This window comes from Plectropomus leopardus, chromosome 11 (assembly GCF_026936395.1).
Source record: "Plectropomus leopardus strain MGB_pleo_1.0 chromosome 11, ASM2693639v1, whole genome shotgun sequence".
In the NCBI taxonomy this organism is placed as follows: Eukaryota; Metazoa; Chordata; class Actinopteri; order Perciformes; family Serranidae; genus Plectropomus; species Plectropomus leopardus.
Genome location: NC_142186.1, coordinates 35,320,639 through 35,338,613, shown reverse-complemented (window position 1 = coordinate 35,338,613; position 17,975 = coordinate 35,320,639). Strand labels below are relative to the sequence as shown.

Genomic DNA, 17,975 nt, shown 5'->3' with positions numbered 1-17,975 from the left:
GCTAAAGGCACATTTATTAAGTTATTCTTAAATAATTTAAGAATGATACATTTCAGTATTTATTTTTTTACATATATCTCCCTGTTAATGATCATTAAATTTTATGACGTGGAGCATTTTGTAAAGTTAGTTTTCACATGAGAACTATGAATAAATCACTGATCCTTCTAATATTCAATAATAATGATGATCAAGATTTCACCATGACAATGATTTGCAGAAATGTGATGAATTAGCGCGACAAATGCTACAAATATCCACAGCCGTGCAAAATGAAGGCTGCTCTGCTCTTGCAGTTTCCAGGATTTTTTTTCAAAACTTTTCAAGGATCCTTTTTTTTTGTTGTCCCTCCTGCCTGGCATTTTTTCAAACATTTAAGATTCAAACTCTCTTATGTCATAATTTCAGCATCCTACATAATGTGTTCAAGAACTGTTAGAAATAAAACAATCTAACAATAGTTTTCAACACTTTTTGGCTATTATAAATTGTGTAATTTTGGTGATTTTTAATGAAAACATGCCTTCCAAAAATTTAAGAAAAAAAGAAAAAAACTAACTAACACAAATTTGCTTTCTATAAATATTGCCCAAAAGTTTTATGGAAAAAAAAATCAGCAAAATCAAAAATAAGAAAAAAAACGCCAAACTTCCCAGCCCATTTTCTTAAATAAATATATGAAAAGATATAAAAAATTATCATGTTTTTAACTAACCAAAAAAAAAAACTTAAAAAGGAGAGAAAATTGGATGGGTGGATGGAAACGATGCATGTGCACGTCTCACAGCTGTGAACCTGCACAGTTTGATGCTCAGCAGGAGTTAAAGGCAGCAGCCTGTTGACCTGCTGTGGTTTAGAAACACGCAGCCAGGTGTCACAAAGGAAACTGAGCGTTAACTAAGCTGTGGTCCTCCTGGTTCTCACCTCTGCTGTTATCTAACCTTTTCTGCGACTCGTGCACCTCGATATGAGGGCGTGGGTCGTCTGCTGTGAGCTCACACGGCTGACAGCAGAGGGAGACGGTTCGATACGAGAATCAGGCTCATTAAAACTCTACAGGAGGAGCGGAGAGTGAACTCAGGCTGAACCTCGGCGTCCTGGGAGGGGACGTCCATGTCTCTTATTAAAAGAGTTATTTATACATGTGAGGACCATGGCAACAGACAGCAGCTGGGTCATGCAGTCTTAGACAGGACCGGACTGTGTCCCCTCTAACCGTCAGCGCCACAGCAGCATCAGAGGCCTCACACCAAACTACGTCTCTGCCTCAGCTTTAAACAATTTACCTTCACAAACACTGAGATCGTCTGCGGCCGACAATTCATGAGAGAAAATCGTGGATGTAACCTTTGTGATTTACACCCCAAAGCTACAGATCACACTTCAGATATCAGAGAGGCAGCTCATCAAATATGTTGAAAAGAAATCTAAAATCGTATCTGTTTTCGAGACTTTGACTGTCTAAAACTCTTCTTTATGCACTTCACACTATGTTTTGTCTAAATTGATTTTATCCAGTGATTTTGTGATTTTAAGCACTGGGTGAAAACAAACTCATATTTTCCTTCTCCAGTTACAAAAAAAATTCCCGTCCACACCAACGATATTTTAAAAAAAAAAAAATCTCTGTCTACAACCAAACCACAAATTCAGGCTGTCAAGCTCACGCTGAAGTAACAGGTGGTGATATAATCTGTACTGTGAAGCCACGTTAGCCAATCACAAGCCTGAAGTCATTACGCACAACAAAAACAACAAAAACAACAAAAACAACAAAAACAACAAAAACAACAAAAACAACAACAGCACATTGCAGAGGAGACTGGAGTGAAGTTACACACACCCTGTGTGTGAGCTGCTCAGGTGCATCTCAGCTGCTTGTCAGCTGCACATCGGCAGAAATAGACAGTAAAAATGGTGTTTTGATAATTATATTGACTCAATCCAAACTTTTATTAAAATGACTTTATCTGTCTGAGAGATGAGGAAAGACGGTGAGCTGCGGGCGGAGATAACGATGCGCTCTGTCGTCAAAAACAAAGCAAGACCAAATAAATACGGTTTTCCTGTCAACACATAAACACTGAAAACAGAGTTTCTGATTATCTCTGCTCTGGCAGAAGTTTTACAAAATGCCCATTTTCAGTTACCAAAAACTCTTTCTAAAAATACTGTGTCCGCGTGGACGGGGCCTAATGGCCGCTGAAATAACAACAAAAAGTCCTGCAGACTGTTCGCTTGACTTGCAATCAAGAATGAACTTTAATAATAACGTTTTACTACAAAATAACCTGATCAAGGTCTTTTTAAAATGTTTTATAATGAATGAACACATATGAAACGAGGGAGCTTACTGTTGTGTTTCTGAGTGTGCAGTCGATAGCTGTTTGTCTTATTTTTCATTTAATTCATATAAACCTTCATGAAACCGGCGCCTTAAATATTTCAGGGGAACTCATTCCTTTAACTGATTTTAAACTTTGCTAAAACGAAGAAAAGTTTAAACGCTCACTTATCTCAGAGCAGATCGGCGATTGTGTCGGAGCAGCAGTGAACCTGGAGGCCGACGTCAGGCTGTTAACGGCGTCGGGAAAAGGATTTTAACGATGTTCTCTCAAACATGAAGAACGGTCGCAGAGAGAAAGATGCGACCTGTCTGTGCTCTGAGTGTTTTCAGTGAGTTGGAAACACTGAGGGAATATTTGTGTGTTCTGACGAGTTAAATAAAAGATGAGGAGCGGACAAGAGGGAGCAGAGCTGATTTGAGGAGTTAATTAGAGCCAAAGCAGTTTTTTAATTAAATTAAATGTGTCACAGTCACAGAGATCTACGACTGAACAGCAGAGCCCAGGTGTTCAAAAGACCTCTGATCCAATTTCAGCCATCGGATCGGATCAAATCATGAAAACAGGTTTTTCAAAAGAAAAAAGAAAGATTCTGAAATCAAATCCGATCACATAATTCAGTCTTGGTTTTGTTCTGGATCAAACCTTTAGTTTGTTTAAAACTTTGGAGTAGGATTACCTTTAATCCAAAATTTAGGATAATCCTGATCCCAGCAGACGGCTGGTTCAGCGTGGATTTCAGGGACAAAATGTAATATGAAATAAATGTAATAAATATGTAATAAGTTGTTGTATTTTTCTTCTTTTTTGATGTTTCTATTGTCTGTTATCTGAGTGAAAATCAGTAGTCCTGCTAACTCCGGCATATTTGTATTTTATACTGATGTTCATTAATATCCTGTGGCCCTTTTAAATTATCATTAAATAAATAAATATCAAATAAATAAAATTTGACAAATTTGAAAGTTTTAAAACTTTTATTTATAATCTTATATATAACTTATATTTATATTATATTATTTATTTATATATATATATAAATTAATAAATATATATTTTGTACTTTATTAGTTTAACCGCTGTAGTGACAGAGTAGATATTAGACGACCTGTTTGCCTTTCAAAAATGTAATGTTTGTAATGTAATGTTGTTTGTAATGTGTTTTTTCTTTTTATTTAAAAAAAATATTGGGAGTTTTTAGGGTGCATTTCTCTGATAGTTTTAGTTAATTTTCAAATAAAGATTTCTGCATAGAAATCATGAAAAAGAGTTCAAATATATGATGTTTTGTTACAGATTAAATTACCCAACAGTTTACACAGTTACAGCTGCAACGATTAGTTGATAAATCATCAGTCAGTTATCAGGAAATTATCTGCCAAATATTTTGATAAACATTTAAGTCTTTTCAATTTTGAGTTTGGATTTTTTCTGTCTTTTTTATGATTTTGAGTGTTTTAAAAATGGTTGTCTCCTTTTTTGGATTGTTTTTCTTTTAATTTCTTTTTATTAATTTAATTGTTCTTCTTTCTTTTAAAAAAATAATTTTCAGTTTTTGGGTGCATGTGTTCTTTTAAAATTATTATTCTGCATTAGGTACTTTAACTTTTAATACTTAAAAGTACATTTTCTTGTTTGCATTAATCACTTTCACTAAAGTAAAATTTCCAGAGCAGAATCTTTCTTTGGTTTGGATCTGGATCCATGTGAGCTCATCCGATGTTGCTTTAAAAACCGGAACAAAAAGTGAGCCGGATCGGCTGATCCCGGGACACAAAAACACTGTATTCCCAATTTAAACTTTTTGAACAACTGGGCCCAGAAGATCCTCCCGCTCCAAACCACGTGATCTCGCCTTTCATCTGATCCATCAGTGGAAGCAGGAAGTGACATCATCAGACTAGTTTAACTGGTGAGTTGAGCGTTAGTGAGCTAATGAGGTCAAAGTTCACCCTGGGAGAACACTGACGCAGGTCACATGACTTCCTGCTGTGTGAGCTCTGATTAGCGTGGACAGAGCGTGTGTCCCTGAACGCCGCCACGTTTACATCAGCAGGTCAGCTGACCGCGGGCGCCGTTCTCCCAGAGTGACACTGTGTTGGGTGTTAGTGGTCAGTGTGGTTAGCAGCGTACGGCGAGGCGTTCGGGGCCCAGCAGTGCACAGACACCCCCCCCCCCCTTACCCTCCATCTCCACACTGATTGGCTCCGAGTCAGGTGACCCTTGTTCCCCCACGGGGGGCGGGCCATCAGGACCTGTACCTCTTTCAGGGTCACCTGCCTCCTTTGGGAATGCCGCCCCATGATAGGTGGTGCTGGCGCTTGTGGGTGTGGTCTTCCCTGTGGTTGTGGCGAAGGGGGGGAGGAGGAGGAGGAGGAGGGGGGAGGGGCAACAGAGTGAGTGATTAGTGAGATGTCAATCAGCCCGAGAATCAACTGCAGAGACATGATGAGGCGAGAGGACAGAAAACCGTCACCCTTAAACACAGAGAGGAGCAGTGAAGAGACGGAGACATTTAACCAGCAGTTCACCACAGAGACACAGAGAGACAGACACACGGAGGGACACCTGGTGTTGACCTGCGTCTCACGTGACCCCACGTGGACAGCAAGGAGTTAATAAATAAAAGTACGAATAAAGTACAAAAAAATTACTATTGAAAAAAGAGAAAAAATAAAAACTAAAATAAAAAAGGAAGTGACCTCGAAAAAAATGCTTTTTAAAAAAATTTAAGTTTCAATAGTTCTTTAGAATAATTTAAAATATTTTTTCCAGTATTTCCCTTTTTTTCAATAAATTTTATTTTCTCTTGAGTTTTAAAAATACTAATTTTCTCAATCATCAATTTTGGAAGATTTTTCACCATGTTGCTTATTGCCCCCCCACACATGATTCTGAATAATTTTCTTGAGCAAAGTGGTTTGATTTTAAAAAACATGGAAAAAAAGGGACTGAGCAACTTGGTAAAAAATATTTTACAAACTGCATTAAAATAGCAGATTTATAAAATTATTTTTACAAAATGTATGGAAAATTTCTATGGCAATGCAAGTGGAAAGACTATTTTAGAATTATCATAATTACATATTTAAATTTACGTTATAGAATTATTATAAAATGTATATGTATTTTTCCAGGACGTTTCTTTGTTGTTTCTTTTTTTATTTATAAGCTTGTTTTTGCTTATTTTCTGGTAATTTTCTTGCACTTTTTTAATGGGAAACAATCCAATTTAAGTTTTCGTTTTCAAGTTTTAAAGGTTAAACGTGACCTTGACCTCTGACCCCCGTTAACGCTGCTACAGGAAGTTTTCACAGACCAGTTACAAAAACTAAAAAAGGGTTGAGCTGTCTGACAGGAAGCTCGTCACGTCGAGGCGGAGCGGCAAACATGACGACGGCCACATTTGAAGTCATTTCAGACATATGTCCAGGAACGCGCTGGGCGCTCGCTGCCGCCGGCATCGCGTTATCAAACAGATTTGTCCGGATGAAACGCTCCACATCTTGATTGCATTATTAGCTCCGTGTCGTCCTTGAGGTCCGGCGAGCAGCATGCTGCTATTGGCTGCAGCTCCGGCACTAATAAGCCGACCGTAACGTTTGCATGGCGCAGACTCGTTATCTCTCGCTGCGAGCCAGCCGACAGCGTTCACTCTGAACGAGGAGCCCCGTCAGCTCGCCATCTGCGCCGGGCAAATTAAAACTGTACACCGGGGGGTGTTTGGCCCTGGCACGCCGGACAATAGCCGCAGGACTTCATCATTTAGGAGCGCTGTGTTGGTCTGAGTGTGCACGGAGGATCAGTGATGATAAACCTTCACAGGCAGGTGTTTGTCTCGGGCCCCTCCCACTGCGAGCGTCTGGGACGCTGAAGAAAGGAGCGTCCTGCCTTTGGTGTGTTTGGAAGAAGAGCGGAGCCCCGGTGTGACAGCAGCTTTGTTTGGCGTCCGGGCTGTTTTATTGTGTCGGAGAGCCGATCATTGATCTTCAGTGTTCACACACTTTAAAGGCTGTTTGTGGGAATCTGAGAAAAAGAAGAGACACCAAAAACCGCAGAGACAAAAGTGACGGCGTGGAGAGAACTTCAAACAGCGCAGCGAGGCGTCGGGGTGACGGCGGCCCCGCAGGATGAAGCAGGAGGGACGCTCATCACGTCCTGCTGAGGCGCAGCTCCTCCTGCAGGAGGCTCCACAGACGGCGGAGGCGCTGCGGCCCCTCAGACAGGAGTCCCACACATATTCATGGACAGAATTTCAAAACTTTTCCATGACTTTTCAAGGACAAATAATAAAATTTCCATTTTTGGAAAAAAAAAAAGCATGTTCTTTATTGTGTCCTCACGCCAAACTTTTTATAAAGGGCCGGTCAGTGCTTTCTGCGTACGGGCGTGACGCCAAGCCACCTTCCACGTCAAACTGCAACACAGCTGGAAGGCGTCAGATGAGAACACGGTCAGACAGAACAGGCGGCGTGTTATTGTACGCTGGCGGACGGCCAAAAGGCAACGGGTGCGTCCACATGCAATGCGCTGACAGCGTCATGTCAGAATGTGGCCGGATGAAACCGGTCACGTGCACATGAAATGCTGAAGTACAGCGTCAGGCATTAACGCTGCTGGTAACCACGTAACATAAGGAGCACCAGGGGCGCTGGGCGACGGGCGGGGAGTCGATATTTCGTGCAGCCAGAGTTTACGCATTTTAGAGCTAAGCTGTGTTAATTTACGTTACATTATGTGAAAGGTTACTTTTCCAAAACTTTGAATGATTTTTACTAATTCCATGACTTTTCCAGGCCTGCAAAACTAGATTGTGAAATTCCAGGACTTCCCAGGTTTTCCATGACTGCGGGAACCCACTCAGAGCCTTTCTGATGGACGCTTCTGCTGAATCTGAGTGGCTGACGTCTCCCAGCAGGACGGGCTCAGTGCTCATCGCTGTGTTAAATCATCCAGCGCCATCATCAGCCGTGTCCTCATTTGTCCCCGACGCTGAGCGGGTCTTAAAAAGTCCTCCTGAAGTTGTGAACGAGCAGCGATGTGATTGGAAAAAACGGGATTTGCATGTTGCAGTGTTGGAAAATTCACCTGACCACCTCCTCCTCCATCTGAGCTGAGGGCAGCCGGCTCGCCAGAGTCTCTGTTTCTATTCGGGCCGTGCCAGAGCTGGCTGCGGCCAGCGGGGGGGTAATGGGACGTGACAGGGATGATGATCCTTCTTGATTCAGGGCATTAGGCTGCTCGGCCAGCGGAGCTGCTGCTCCATCAGACGACCGAAGCTGCAGACAATGGCCTCCATGTTTGAGCTGTCAGACTGCTGAGGAGCAGAGAGACGAGGCAGCGGACACTCAGCTGCCGGAAACTCCCAAAATATTTACCCTGACGCTCCTGGGTCTTCAACAGGGGGTCTGTGGCCCCCAGGGGGTCCTCAGGGTTACAGCAGAGAGGCCGCCAATATTTTTTGAAACATTGGAATATGTCTGAAAATACAAATGAACATGAACCCTGATATTTTGTTTTTTTGGAGGTGGAGTTTCCTCTTTCACCAACCTGAGAGTAAACAGAGGTTAGACCGCAGACTGAGGCGCCGTTTACATGGCAACGGTTCTTACATGCAGCGGTTTAGCCTTTCGTTCACATGACAACAGCTTTTTGGGGCCTGAAAGCACAAACCTTTCAAACTGTGTTCCAGAGTGTAATCTTTTGAAAACGCCACCCCCTCAGTCGCCGTGCGAACTGACAATCCTGTGAGAACGGTGACGTCACGGCTGCACTTCACGCAGCTGCATTAAGTTTCAGACAAACAGTCGTGTGCGAGTAGCAGGACAACAATAACAACAATGGCGGATTACTGAGCTGTGGTTATTAACGCTGTCGGTTCTCGTGCGTGCGTTCGCCATCGTCTTCTTGTTTGTTCATACTCAGCGCTCTGTAGAAGAACGCCTTCATGCGCAGGTCTTCTTCTATAGTGGACTACTGGCCTGGTGTGCACACTACAGCGTTTTTGGTTGTTTTTACAGATCCATGTTCACAAGGATCATTTTCACAATGCTATCATATGAACACAGATTTCCTTAAAAACTCAAAGCAAAGACTTTTCGGTTTTTTGGGGGACCTATTCTCGTCTAAACGTGACCTGAGGCTCATTTGGGACCTGACCTGAAAAACTTTTAAGACTTGGTCCCTCGATGTTTTTGTGATTGTTGCGGCCTGAAATGCTTCATTTCACGGCAGATTTTCTAAGAATTTGCAATGCAAGTTGCGACATTATATTATATATATTCTGCCTTTTTAGTTTGTATTTTTAAAGAATTATAATTACATAGAATACACATTATGATATGATGTATTTTTTAGAGCGAATATTGGTGTATAATAAAACAAATATTTAAAAAATCTTAGCTGGTCCCACATTTACTTTGTTGTATAAGTCAGACCAGCCAGGAAGATTTAGAAAAGGCGAACAGGCGATGAAACGCACCGACCTGAACACAGCGAGCGACATGAGAAATATGAACATCACAGACGAAACACACACAGATAACAGAGAGACTGCTGTGCGCTTCACCACAAGGTGAGGAAGACCTTTGGATCCCGACCCCCGACAGCATCAGTGTCAGATGAGAGAGAGGATACAGAGACAGAGAGGGGCTGAGCGGATCAATACGCTGTGCACAGCTGCACAATGAAATAAGGCGAATTGTGCGGTTAAGTTGCAGTGAGTGGATAAAAATTGCAAGGTTGTGCAGAATTCACTGGGATTGGCTGATTTTGCTCCAATTGTTAAGATTGCAACATTGTGAAATCCTGGAGGGACTGAAAACTCCCGCTGTACAAAACTGAAAACATCTGCTCTCAGTGAGTGAAAAAGTCAATGTGTTAATAAAAAATCTAAAGAACAATCCATTTTTAATCTTTTTTTTGTTTTGTTTATAGTTTTCTCCGTTGTTTTTCACTCACCGACACCAGAACGGGATCAAACAGAAACGAAAAAAATCAGGCAAACCTCCTGATTAAAAAAAAAAAACACACGTTAGAAGAACACTAACAGGTCTGAGATCAGTTGGCTGTCCTTCAGTGTGTCGGTGGAGAGCGGCTGAATGAAAAGATAAAGACATGTCCACTGACCGTACGCTGAGTCCAGCGCCGTGTTCTGCCTGCGGGTGGTCGCCAGGACGTCTGCGGCAGCAAACAAAGAGTTTCACCATCAGTGTGTGTGCTGACGATGTGTTAAAGGTACATTACACAAGATTTCAGCAGGGACAGACGGAGCAGAGCTGCTTCAACATGAACTGAACTACTGATTAATACCGTATAATGCCCCATAATACACCGAAAAACTGACGAGTTGACTGACTGCCTCAAAAAAGTAAATATAACTACAAATCTTAATTTCTGTTTACTTTATATCTTAAGTTCAATTAAAATTTAGCTGTATTTACTAAATTTTACTCAACTTTCAATTTTTTTGACAGTATATTTCCTCCTTGTTCACTGATGATCTAAATAAGTCGCTAAATGTTTCTCCTGTTGTGTTTTTTAAAACATCGCTGTTGAGAGGCTCCGAAAAGCCGCTAAATAGCAATAAAGTCGGCACGTTAGTAGTCTTGTCTTCCCGTCACCCTGGGACCTTTGATCGTCTTGTTCGTTTGTTTTTGGACGTTAAAATGCTGTTTTATTGCCTAACATCCGTGACAGTGTCCCCTACACTACAGCGAAAACACCGACTGATGGAAAATCTTGTCAAAGGCGGGGAAAGAGTTAAGACATGTTGTGGACTGATCTAGCAGCAGCAGTGTGACACGCAGCATGATGCAGTGTGTGTAGGACTGGCAGAGTGAAACCATGGCAACACGGGCCAAATCAAAGCAATTTATGCTTATTATTAGCTGTTCTATTTTCTGGCCTAAAATGTTATTATTGGAATTATCGGTATGACGTCATTATTTTTATCGTGCATCCCTAAAATAAATAAATAAATAAAATAAACAATAACAAAAAAAATCTGAAATAAGTAAGACGGAAATATGAATGATTGCAACAAAAAAAATCTCACCTTACACAGATAATAACAGCAATGGGACAATAACTAATAAATGCACTGTTTGTCTGTATAAACTGTATATATGAATACACAGATTCACATAAAATATACATGTAGATTTCTAGATTTTGTTTTTTTTGGTAAAATCACATCAGATTTTACAGTGTGTTTCTGTGGGATCCACAATCAGCTGCTCCTGCTGACATCACCCGACCGCACGGTTTTTACTGTTAATATCTGAGTGGAAATAAAGTCAGCGTCTCACCGTGGCAGGAATCAGGCTGCTGATGGAAACCGTTCTCCACATCCTGTTCGAAGCTGCCTCTGAAGAGAGACACACACACACACACACACACACACACACACACACACACACACACACACACACACACAGAGAGAGAGAGAGAGAGAGAAACATCAGTAAATTTGCATCAATGCGCCGCACCTCTGAGTTTCCCAGCATCAGTTGTGTTGATGAGGCGTGTCTGCAGAGCTGGAGCTGAATGCATCCTGATTACATTAATTCTGAGCCTGTTTGAGGTCACAGCGTCTGTTTTCGGGTCGCCGCGGAGGCCGGACCTGAAGGTAAAATCCCTCAGATCTTGAACAAGGTTTCATATCATCCATTCTGCAGCTGATTCTGCAGGAGTCCCTCGCCAATTTACTTTGTGTCCTCACTTCCTTCCACTTGTTTCTACCTCAGGTAATCATCCTCTCCGTCCTCGGTGTCTGCGTCCGTCTCCTCATTCACAGCCGAAGTGTGTTTGAGTCCACTGAGGCAGCTGCTGGTCAAATTGGTACCTGCAGCTTAAAATGTCTCGCTGTGCAACGACTGAGTGAAAAACAGAGTCGCTTCAGAGCGGCGGACACCAAAACCCGTCATTTCCAACTGATGCTCCCGCTGCTGGACCTCCCACATTCACAGCAACATGACAAATAAATCCACCATCTCCACATCTATCATTTCAGCCGCGCTCTGCAGGAATCAGAAAAATACTCAGACCCCGGAGGAGGAATCAGTATCAGCAGTTTAACACTTTAAAATCCCTTTGAAATTCTGCGAGAAAAAAAACTGTCTGAACAAATGTATTTTTATGAGTAATTCACTGAAAACGTTCATGTTCATAATTAAGTAAACTTTAGAATTCCTAATGTGGAAATGTAGTTAGAACAAATGAACTTGTTTGGGTTATTAATTTAAAAATGTGTGTTCATAATTATGGGAACTTTGGCAATTTTTTGATTAAAAAACAGCTATTTGGTGATTCTTTTTTCTTTTACAAAGTTAAAAGATTTTAAAAAACCTTTTGGTGACTTGTCTCTAAAAAGGTTTGGTGATTTTAGACTTTATTAAAAAATTTTGGGTGATTTTCTTTTCCATTATTTTTTTTTGCATTTCCCCCCTCTAAAATGTATTTATTTATGTATTTATTTTTGGTATTTTCCTGTGAAAACCTGTGGAATTTCTTTTAAATAATGTGGAAACTTAGTTGGAACAAATGAACTTGTATGGGTTATTAAGTTAAAAATGTGTATTCATAATTCTAGAAGTATTTATTATTTATTATTATTTATTGATTCCACATAAAAAAATGTTTTTTACATTATTTAAAAGGTATTTTATATTTGTTACCATAATTATGAACACACATTGATAACCAGTAAACTTTAAATTGGTCCAACAAATAGTTCCACATTATTTATCCTTCTCCTAAAACTTTCAATCCCAAAGTGTTCAGAGGAAGATGTGGTGTGCACACGCATCACTTCCTGCTGTCAGCACAGAATCTCATGCAGGAACATGGTGACTAAATAATGAATAAAAACTGGTAGATCTAATACACACTTTCAAATCCCATCTGTATAAACTCTGATCAAAAATGAAAATAAGAAGCTCAATCACGTGAGACTGTTTAAAGTGCTCTTTCTGCAGCTCTGAACTCCAAATCCTCTGAATTCGCCTTTTGAATGACTCCTCCAAAGTGACAACAAACCAGATCTGACAATCATTGATTTTCTGCCGCTCTGATGAAAATGCGCCGCTCTCCTCCAACAGACACAAAATCTTTCACCTTCCAGTCAATCGCAAATCAAAGGCTCATCCTGACGCATCCTTTCACCGGCTCGGTAATGAGATTGAGTCGACGCACGGTGGAGCGGAAGCCGCCCTCGCCGAGCGGAGCTCCGCATCCACGCCAACAATCTTCCCACATGTTGTAATGAAGCGAGTGAAGCAGACGCAGGCTCGTGTTCTGCACAAACACAGCCGCAATGATCCGGCAGTCACGCAGAAACACTCTGTACGAGCATGCATGCACGCCTCCTCTGTAACTAACCAATTAGTTCCTTATATAACCTGAACACAAACCTCCAGCTCACACACACACACACACACACACACACACACACACACACAGACAGACATGATATCCAAACAATTGATTTTTTTTTGCAGACAAATGTTCTCCTCAGAGAGTCGACTGCACAGCGCACCATCACTTCACGTGCATGTCAGTGAAAACACAAACACTTCACACACATCGCCAATGTGGACGTTTGTGCCAAATTTAAAGAAATTCACATTTGACAATGTAATCAAGAATGAGACTGAGCCAAGGTCACAGTAGGCGGGTTTCCATTAACCCTCAAATTGCGCAAATTGATATTGTGAATATAAAACATGCCTAATAGAAATGAGTCAATTTCGAAAAACTCCCATTTATCACAAAGTTTTTACAAAACCAAAGTCTTGGAAAATGATCACCAAATTTTTTCCTTTAAATTTTTGGGTGATTTTTAAAAACTTTTGCCTTTCCCCAACTATTAATTTTTTTCAATAATATTTTAAAACTTTTTTTTTTAACCTTTAAAATTTTTTGGCGATTGTTTTTTATTAAAAAAAGAGAAGCTTTTGGGTGATTCATTTTTCTTTGAAAAAAGTTCAGTGATTTTGCACTTTTTTTCTTAAAAAAATTGGTGATTTTTTTTGTTGGCAATTTTCTTTTCCTTGAAATGTTTTGGGTGATTTTCCCCCCACTCTTTCTTGAAAAAAAAAAAAGAAAACACAAAAGAAAACATGCCTTCCAAACCTGCCGGCATACCAAAATAAAAATAAACACCATTTAAAAAAAAAAAAGAAAGTAGAAATTATTGTTGGATTGGATTTTAAAATCCTTGAACACATCATGCGTTATTATACAGGTTTATGAAACAAAACTCCATGACCTTTTCAAAATCTATGGGGTATATTTAATTCTCCAAAAATTTTTCCAGGCTTGGAAATTTTTCTATTTACAAATTCCATAACTTTTTGCACATTTCCAGGTTTTTCAGGACCGAATGAACCCTGTCGTGGTGACTGAGTTGTGCAGCTGAAGTGTCTGCAGCGTGGAGCTCCTCTGAGCACTGAACTGAACCAAAGCCGGTGAACAGACTTTAGTTAACGCGTCTGATGACGACGGGTCACCTTTACGTCTGAAGGAGCTCGCCGACGTGTCGGCGCTCTGCACCGTAAACGACCTCTGGTGCTCATGCACACGAATAAACGGCTGAACTCGCTCTGCTCGGCTGTGCAGACACACGGAGCTGCTGGCTGTCACACATCAGCGTCTGTGTTCAGTACTTTTTCCTTTTTAAGATTCGCTTTTGGCTTTTGCCGTCGTTGATAGATTGATATTTATTGATTGATGTTTTAAGGATTTTAGGACGTTTTGAAGATTTTAGGTTGTATCTAAGATTTCAGGTAGTTTTTAGGATTTTAGAATGTTTCTAGGATTTAAAAGGTTGTTTCTTGGATTTTAGGACATTTCTAGGATTTCAGGACGTTTCCGGGATTTTAGGACATTTCTAGGATTTCAGGACGTTTCCGGGATTTTAGGACATTTTTAAGATTTTAGGACATTTCTAGGGTTTAAGGATATTTCTTGGATTTTAAGACATTTCTATGATTTAAGGACATTAGGATTTTAAGACCTTTCCTTTCTAGGATTTTAGGACGTTCCAAGAATTTTTTAGGATGGTTTTACGAATAAGAATGTTTCTAGGATTTTATGACATTTCTTTTTTATTTTTCTAAAGATTATTTTTTGGCTCATCTTTTCTTCATTTGACAGGACAGCATGAAAGGGGGTGAGAGGGTGGACGACATACAGCAAAAGGCTGCAGGTTGGAATCGAACCCGCGGTCGTTGCAGCAGGGACGTAGCCTTTGTTCACGGGGCTCTCGCTCTTCTAGGTGAGCGCCGCGTCAGTCCGGGTTCATGTCCCGTAGCTGGCTCACGTCCTCTCTGTGGCGCTGTAATCGTCTGACGATTAAACAAACTGCAGGTCTTTTTACTGCCTGATCAGTGTTTGGATCTTTGGCTCTCAGATCACACAGCTCTGCACCCAGAGGCAACATGTTGACTTCATTTAGCAAATGACAGAAAAAACATTTTGGGCTGGCAGTCCTTCGTTGAATGAACGCAGCATTGACTCTTTAACTTTTCGCTACGCGCCACAGAGACGCTCTGCACAAAACATCAACACCTGCAGAGCCCATAAAACTCTGGAACCAGACGCAACAGCGACCGCATCACCGCAGACTCATTTTAAAACGTCATGAAGGCAGAAAGAAATCATTTCTGACTGATTTTCAGAATCAAATCTGTCTCCGCCCTCAACAACCACGTTCCAACACAATGTCATGGAAAAGATTTAATTTTTCCTGACTTCTGAACGACCCTTTTCTTTTTCTTGCCCCCCCGCCCCGGTATTTTCCAAACTTAAAAGACTCAAACTCTATCAAACATAATTCCAGTGTTCCACATATGTTGTTACATATAACAGTTTCTGTATATTATTAATAGTGTCATTTTGGTGATCTTTTTTTTTTTAAAAAAAACATATCTTTCAGCAAATAAATAAATAATCAGTCCAAAGTTACGTTTCTATGAAAATTGTCAAAATATTTTGAAGAAAGAACAAATAGCCAAAATTCAAAGAGCTGTTTTCTTAAAAAAAAACAAAAAAAAAAAGATAAAAAAATAAAAAGACTGCATTTCTTTGTGGTTGTTATGTATTTTGTTGCGGTCATTTTGGGGTTGTTCTGCATCTCACTGTGGTTGTTTTGTGTCATTTTGGGGCTGTTTCGCATGCCTGTGAGGATATCCATGCATGTTAAAAAAAATTAATGCACAAGAAAATTCAATGCTTTTCCCAAAACTTTCCACGATTTTCACTAATTTCATGACTTTTCCAGGCCTGGAAAGTGTGATTGTAAAATGTCATGACTTTTGCTGGTATTCCATGTCCGTGTGGGAACCCTGGTTTTAAAAATGTCGTCAGTAGCGCTCAGTGCTGGTTTGGGTATTTCGGGGTATTTCGGGGATAACAGAGACCCCCTCCAGGATCCTCCGTCCTTCTGTTTCGTGCTTCAGTGACAGCGATGATGTCAGATGCATTATGGATGACACATAAACTGAAACACCCAGGAACACTTTGACGTTGAGCCGTCCCCCCCGTCCACACAATGTGTCTCACGTGTGAGACGAAGAGACGGAGAGAGACGGAGGGCTGTGAGTCCCCCCCGCTGTCCCCCGATCAGCCACAAATCAGTCACTTAAATGTATGCCACCTCCGGACGAGAAAGGAGAAAAGAGACTGATGGTCCATGAAAGAGTGATGTGACAGAAGAGACGAGGAGGACAGACAAGGGGGACAGACGAGGAGGAGGTCCTGGGGGGAGCAGGAGGAGCTGCTTCATCTTAAACTCTGTTCAGGTCTCTTTCTGATTCACTTCATTCTCCATCACCATCCTTTCATCATCCTCTTTCTCCGTCCGCTCCTCACCTCTTCTCAGCGATATAAAGACGTGATTTAAGATCTGATGTTCGTTTCGGGGCCTCACAAACGTCTGAGCACATTCTCTTTCCTGAATTTAAGAAAAAAAACCTAAATGAAGAACAGATGTTCTGCACTTTGGACTCAGACGAAGAAAACGTTCTCTCCTTCATTCTCTCTTTTTTCCTTTTGGCTTTCCGTCTCTCTCCTTCTTTAGCCTCGATTTCAGGGTTCATTACACAATTTAACCAATACTTTTCCAGGACTTTTCCAGGACTTTGGGGGAAATTTTCAAACCATACATTCTCTGAAACGACCATCGGCAGAGATATGGGGGCATGCAACTTTAAATGGCAGTTTTGTATTTATTTTACTGCCTATTTTTATTTATCTATTTTTTAAATATGTCTCTAAACACCAAAGACACATTTTTAAAAAAAAGTTTTGGAATTTAAATGAAAAAATTTGGCAATTATTATTTTTCTTTAAAACAAATTTGAAGTGAAAAAAAAAATGTTTCCCTAAAAAATGTTTTGGAAATAGTTAAAAAAGAAATGGTGATTCTTTCGTTCTTTCTTTGTTTTTTTTTTCTTTGTAAGATATTTTGTGATTTTTTTTTTCTCAAACATTTTTGGGTGATTTTTAAAGAAAACATGCCTTCCATGTTTTCAAAACTTTCAGGGTAAATTTGATTTTCCAAAACATTTCCAGACCTGGAAATTGCTATATGCAAATTTCAAGATTTTTCCAGGTTTCTCATGACCGTACGAACCTTGTTATTTACATCTATTTCTTGCTCCTTAGCGTCGTCCTCCCTCCAACTGTCCAACGTCTTTTGTCTCCCCTTGTTTCCTTCGTCCTTTAGTTTGTTCGTACCTCTCTGTCTCTCTGCATATGTCTCTGTCTCTGTGTCTGTCTCTGTCAGGAGGCTGATATTTGAGTCTGGACAGACATTTTGGCCGCACTTTGTCTCTGTCTCTCTCGTTCTGGTCTGTAGATTTCCAGGTCGTCTCCGTCCTGCACGCCAAACATCGCCTCATAAATCAAAGCTCAGCGAGTTCCTCGCCAGCGTGACGCCACATCGGCACTTCCTGTCTCTCCATCACACACACATCTTACTGGTCTCTGAGGACGTTACAGTGACCTCAAACAACAAACCCCGACGTGAACTCCGACCCCAAACTCCTTAAAGTCAAAGCCAAATTAAAGTAAATTAAAAAATACTTCTAAGAAACTACTATTCCTCACGCCTCATTACACACACACACACACACACACACACACACACACACACACACACACACACACACACACACACACAGTTTGCAGCCCTAGTTGTTATTTCTTTGGCATATCTGATATATTTTGCATCCCTACTTAGAGAGATTGATTTTAATTGAAATTGACATTTTTAAGTTGCCATAACTTCACAATATTGATCAATTAAAATTAGAAGTTATAATCATAAATATAAATAAATATTATATTATATTTTATAATAATTATTATTATATTATACTAAATATTTATATTTAGTTTCAGTCATATTTACTTACATTTTAAGGCAATAGGTGTCCTAGGTTCTATTTTTAAGTAAAATCAACGTGGAAAATTTTACAGTGTGTCAGGACGAGAAAATAGTTCCTTTAAGTCCTCCTTCTCCTGCATCCATCCATCTACCTGTCTACCTGTCCATCCATCCATCTGTCTGTCTACCTGTCCATCCATCCATCTGTCTGTCTACCTGTCCATCCATCCATCTGTCTG

General features: G+C 40.4%; 1 protein-coding gene across 5 annotated transcripts in view; it reads right to left on the bottom strand.

Annotated features, from left to right (window-relative positions):
* sema6cb (semaphorin 6Cb) overlaps nucleotides 1-17,975 on the bottom strand; it is a 191,574-nt gene that overhangs the window by 16,794 nt on the left and 156,805 nt on the right. For 3 of the 5 annotated variants that reach the window (XM_042489201.2, XM_088084710.1, XM_088084713.1), the window contains 3 exons: nucleotides 10,655-10,713; nucleotides 9,474-9,524; nucleotides 4,529-4,684 (listed from right to left, as the gene is read on the bottom strand). In XM_042489201.2, the coding sequence (XP_042345135.2) occupies nucleotides 4,529-4,684; nucleotides 9,474-9,524; nucleotides 10,655-10,713 (266 nt within the window). The remainder of the gene's footprint in view (nucleotides 1-4,528; nucleotides 4,685-9,473; nucleotides 9,525-10,654; nucleotides 10,714-17,975) is intronic. The other 2 variants (XM_088084711.1, XM_088084712.1) reach the window with 2 other exon arrangements.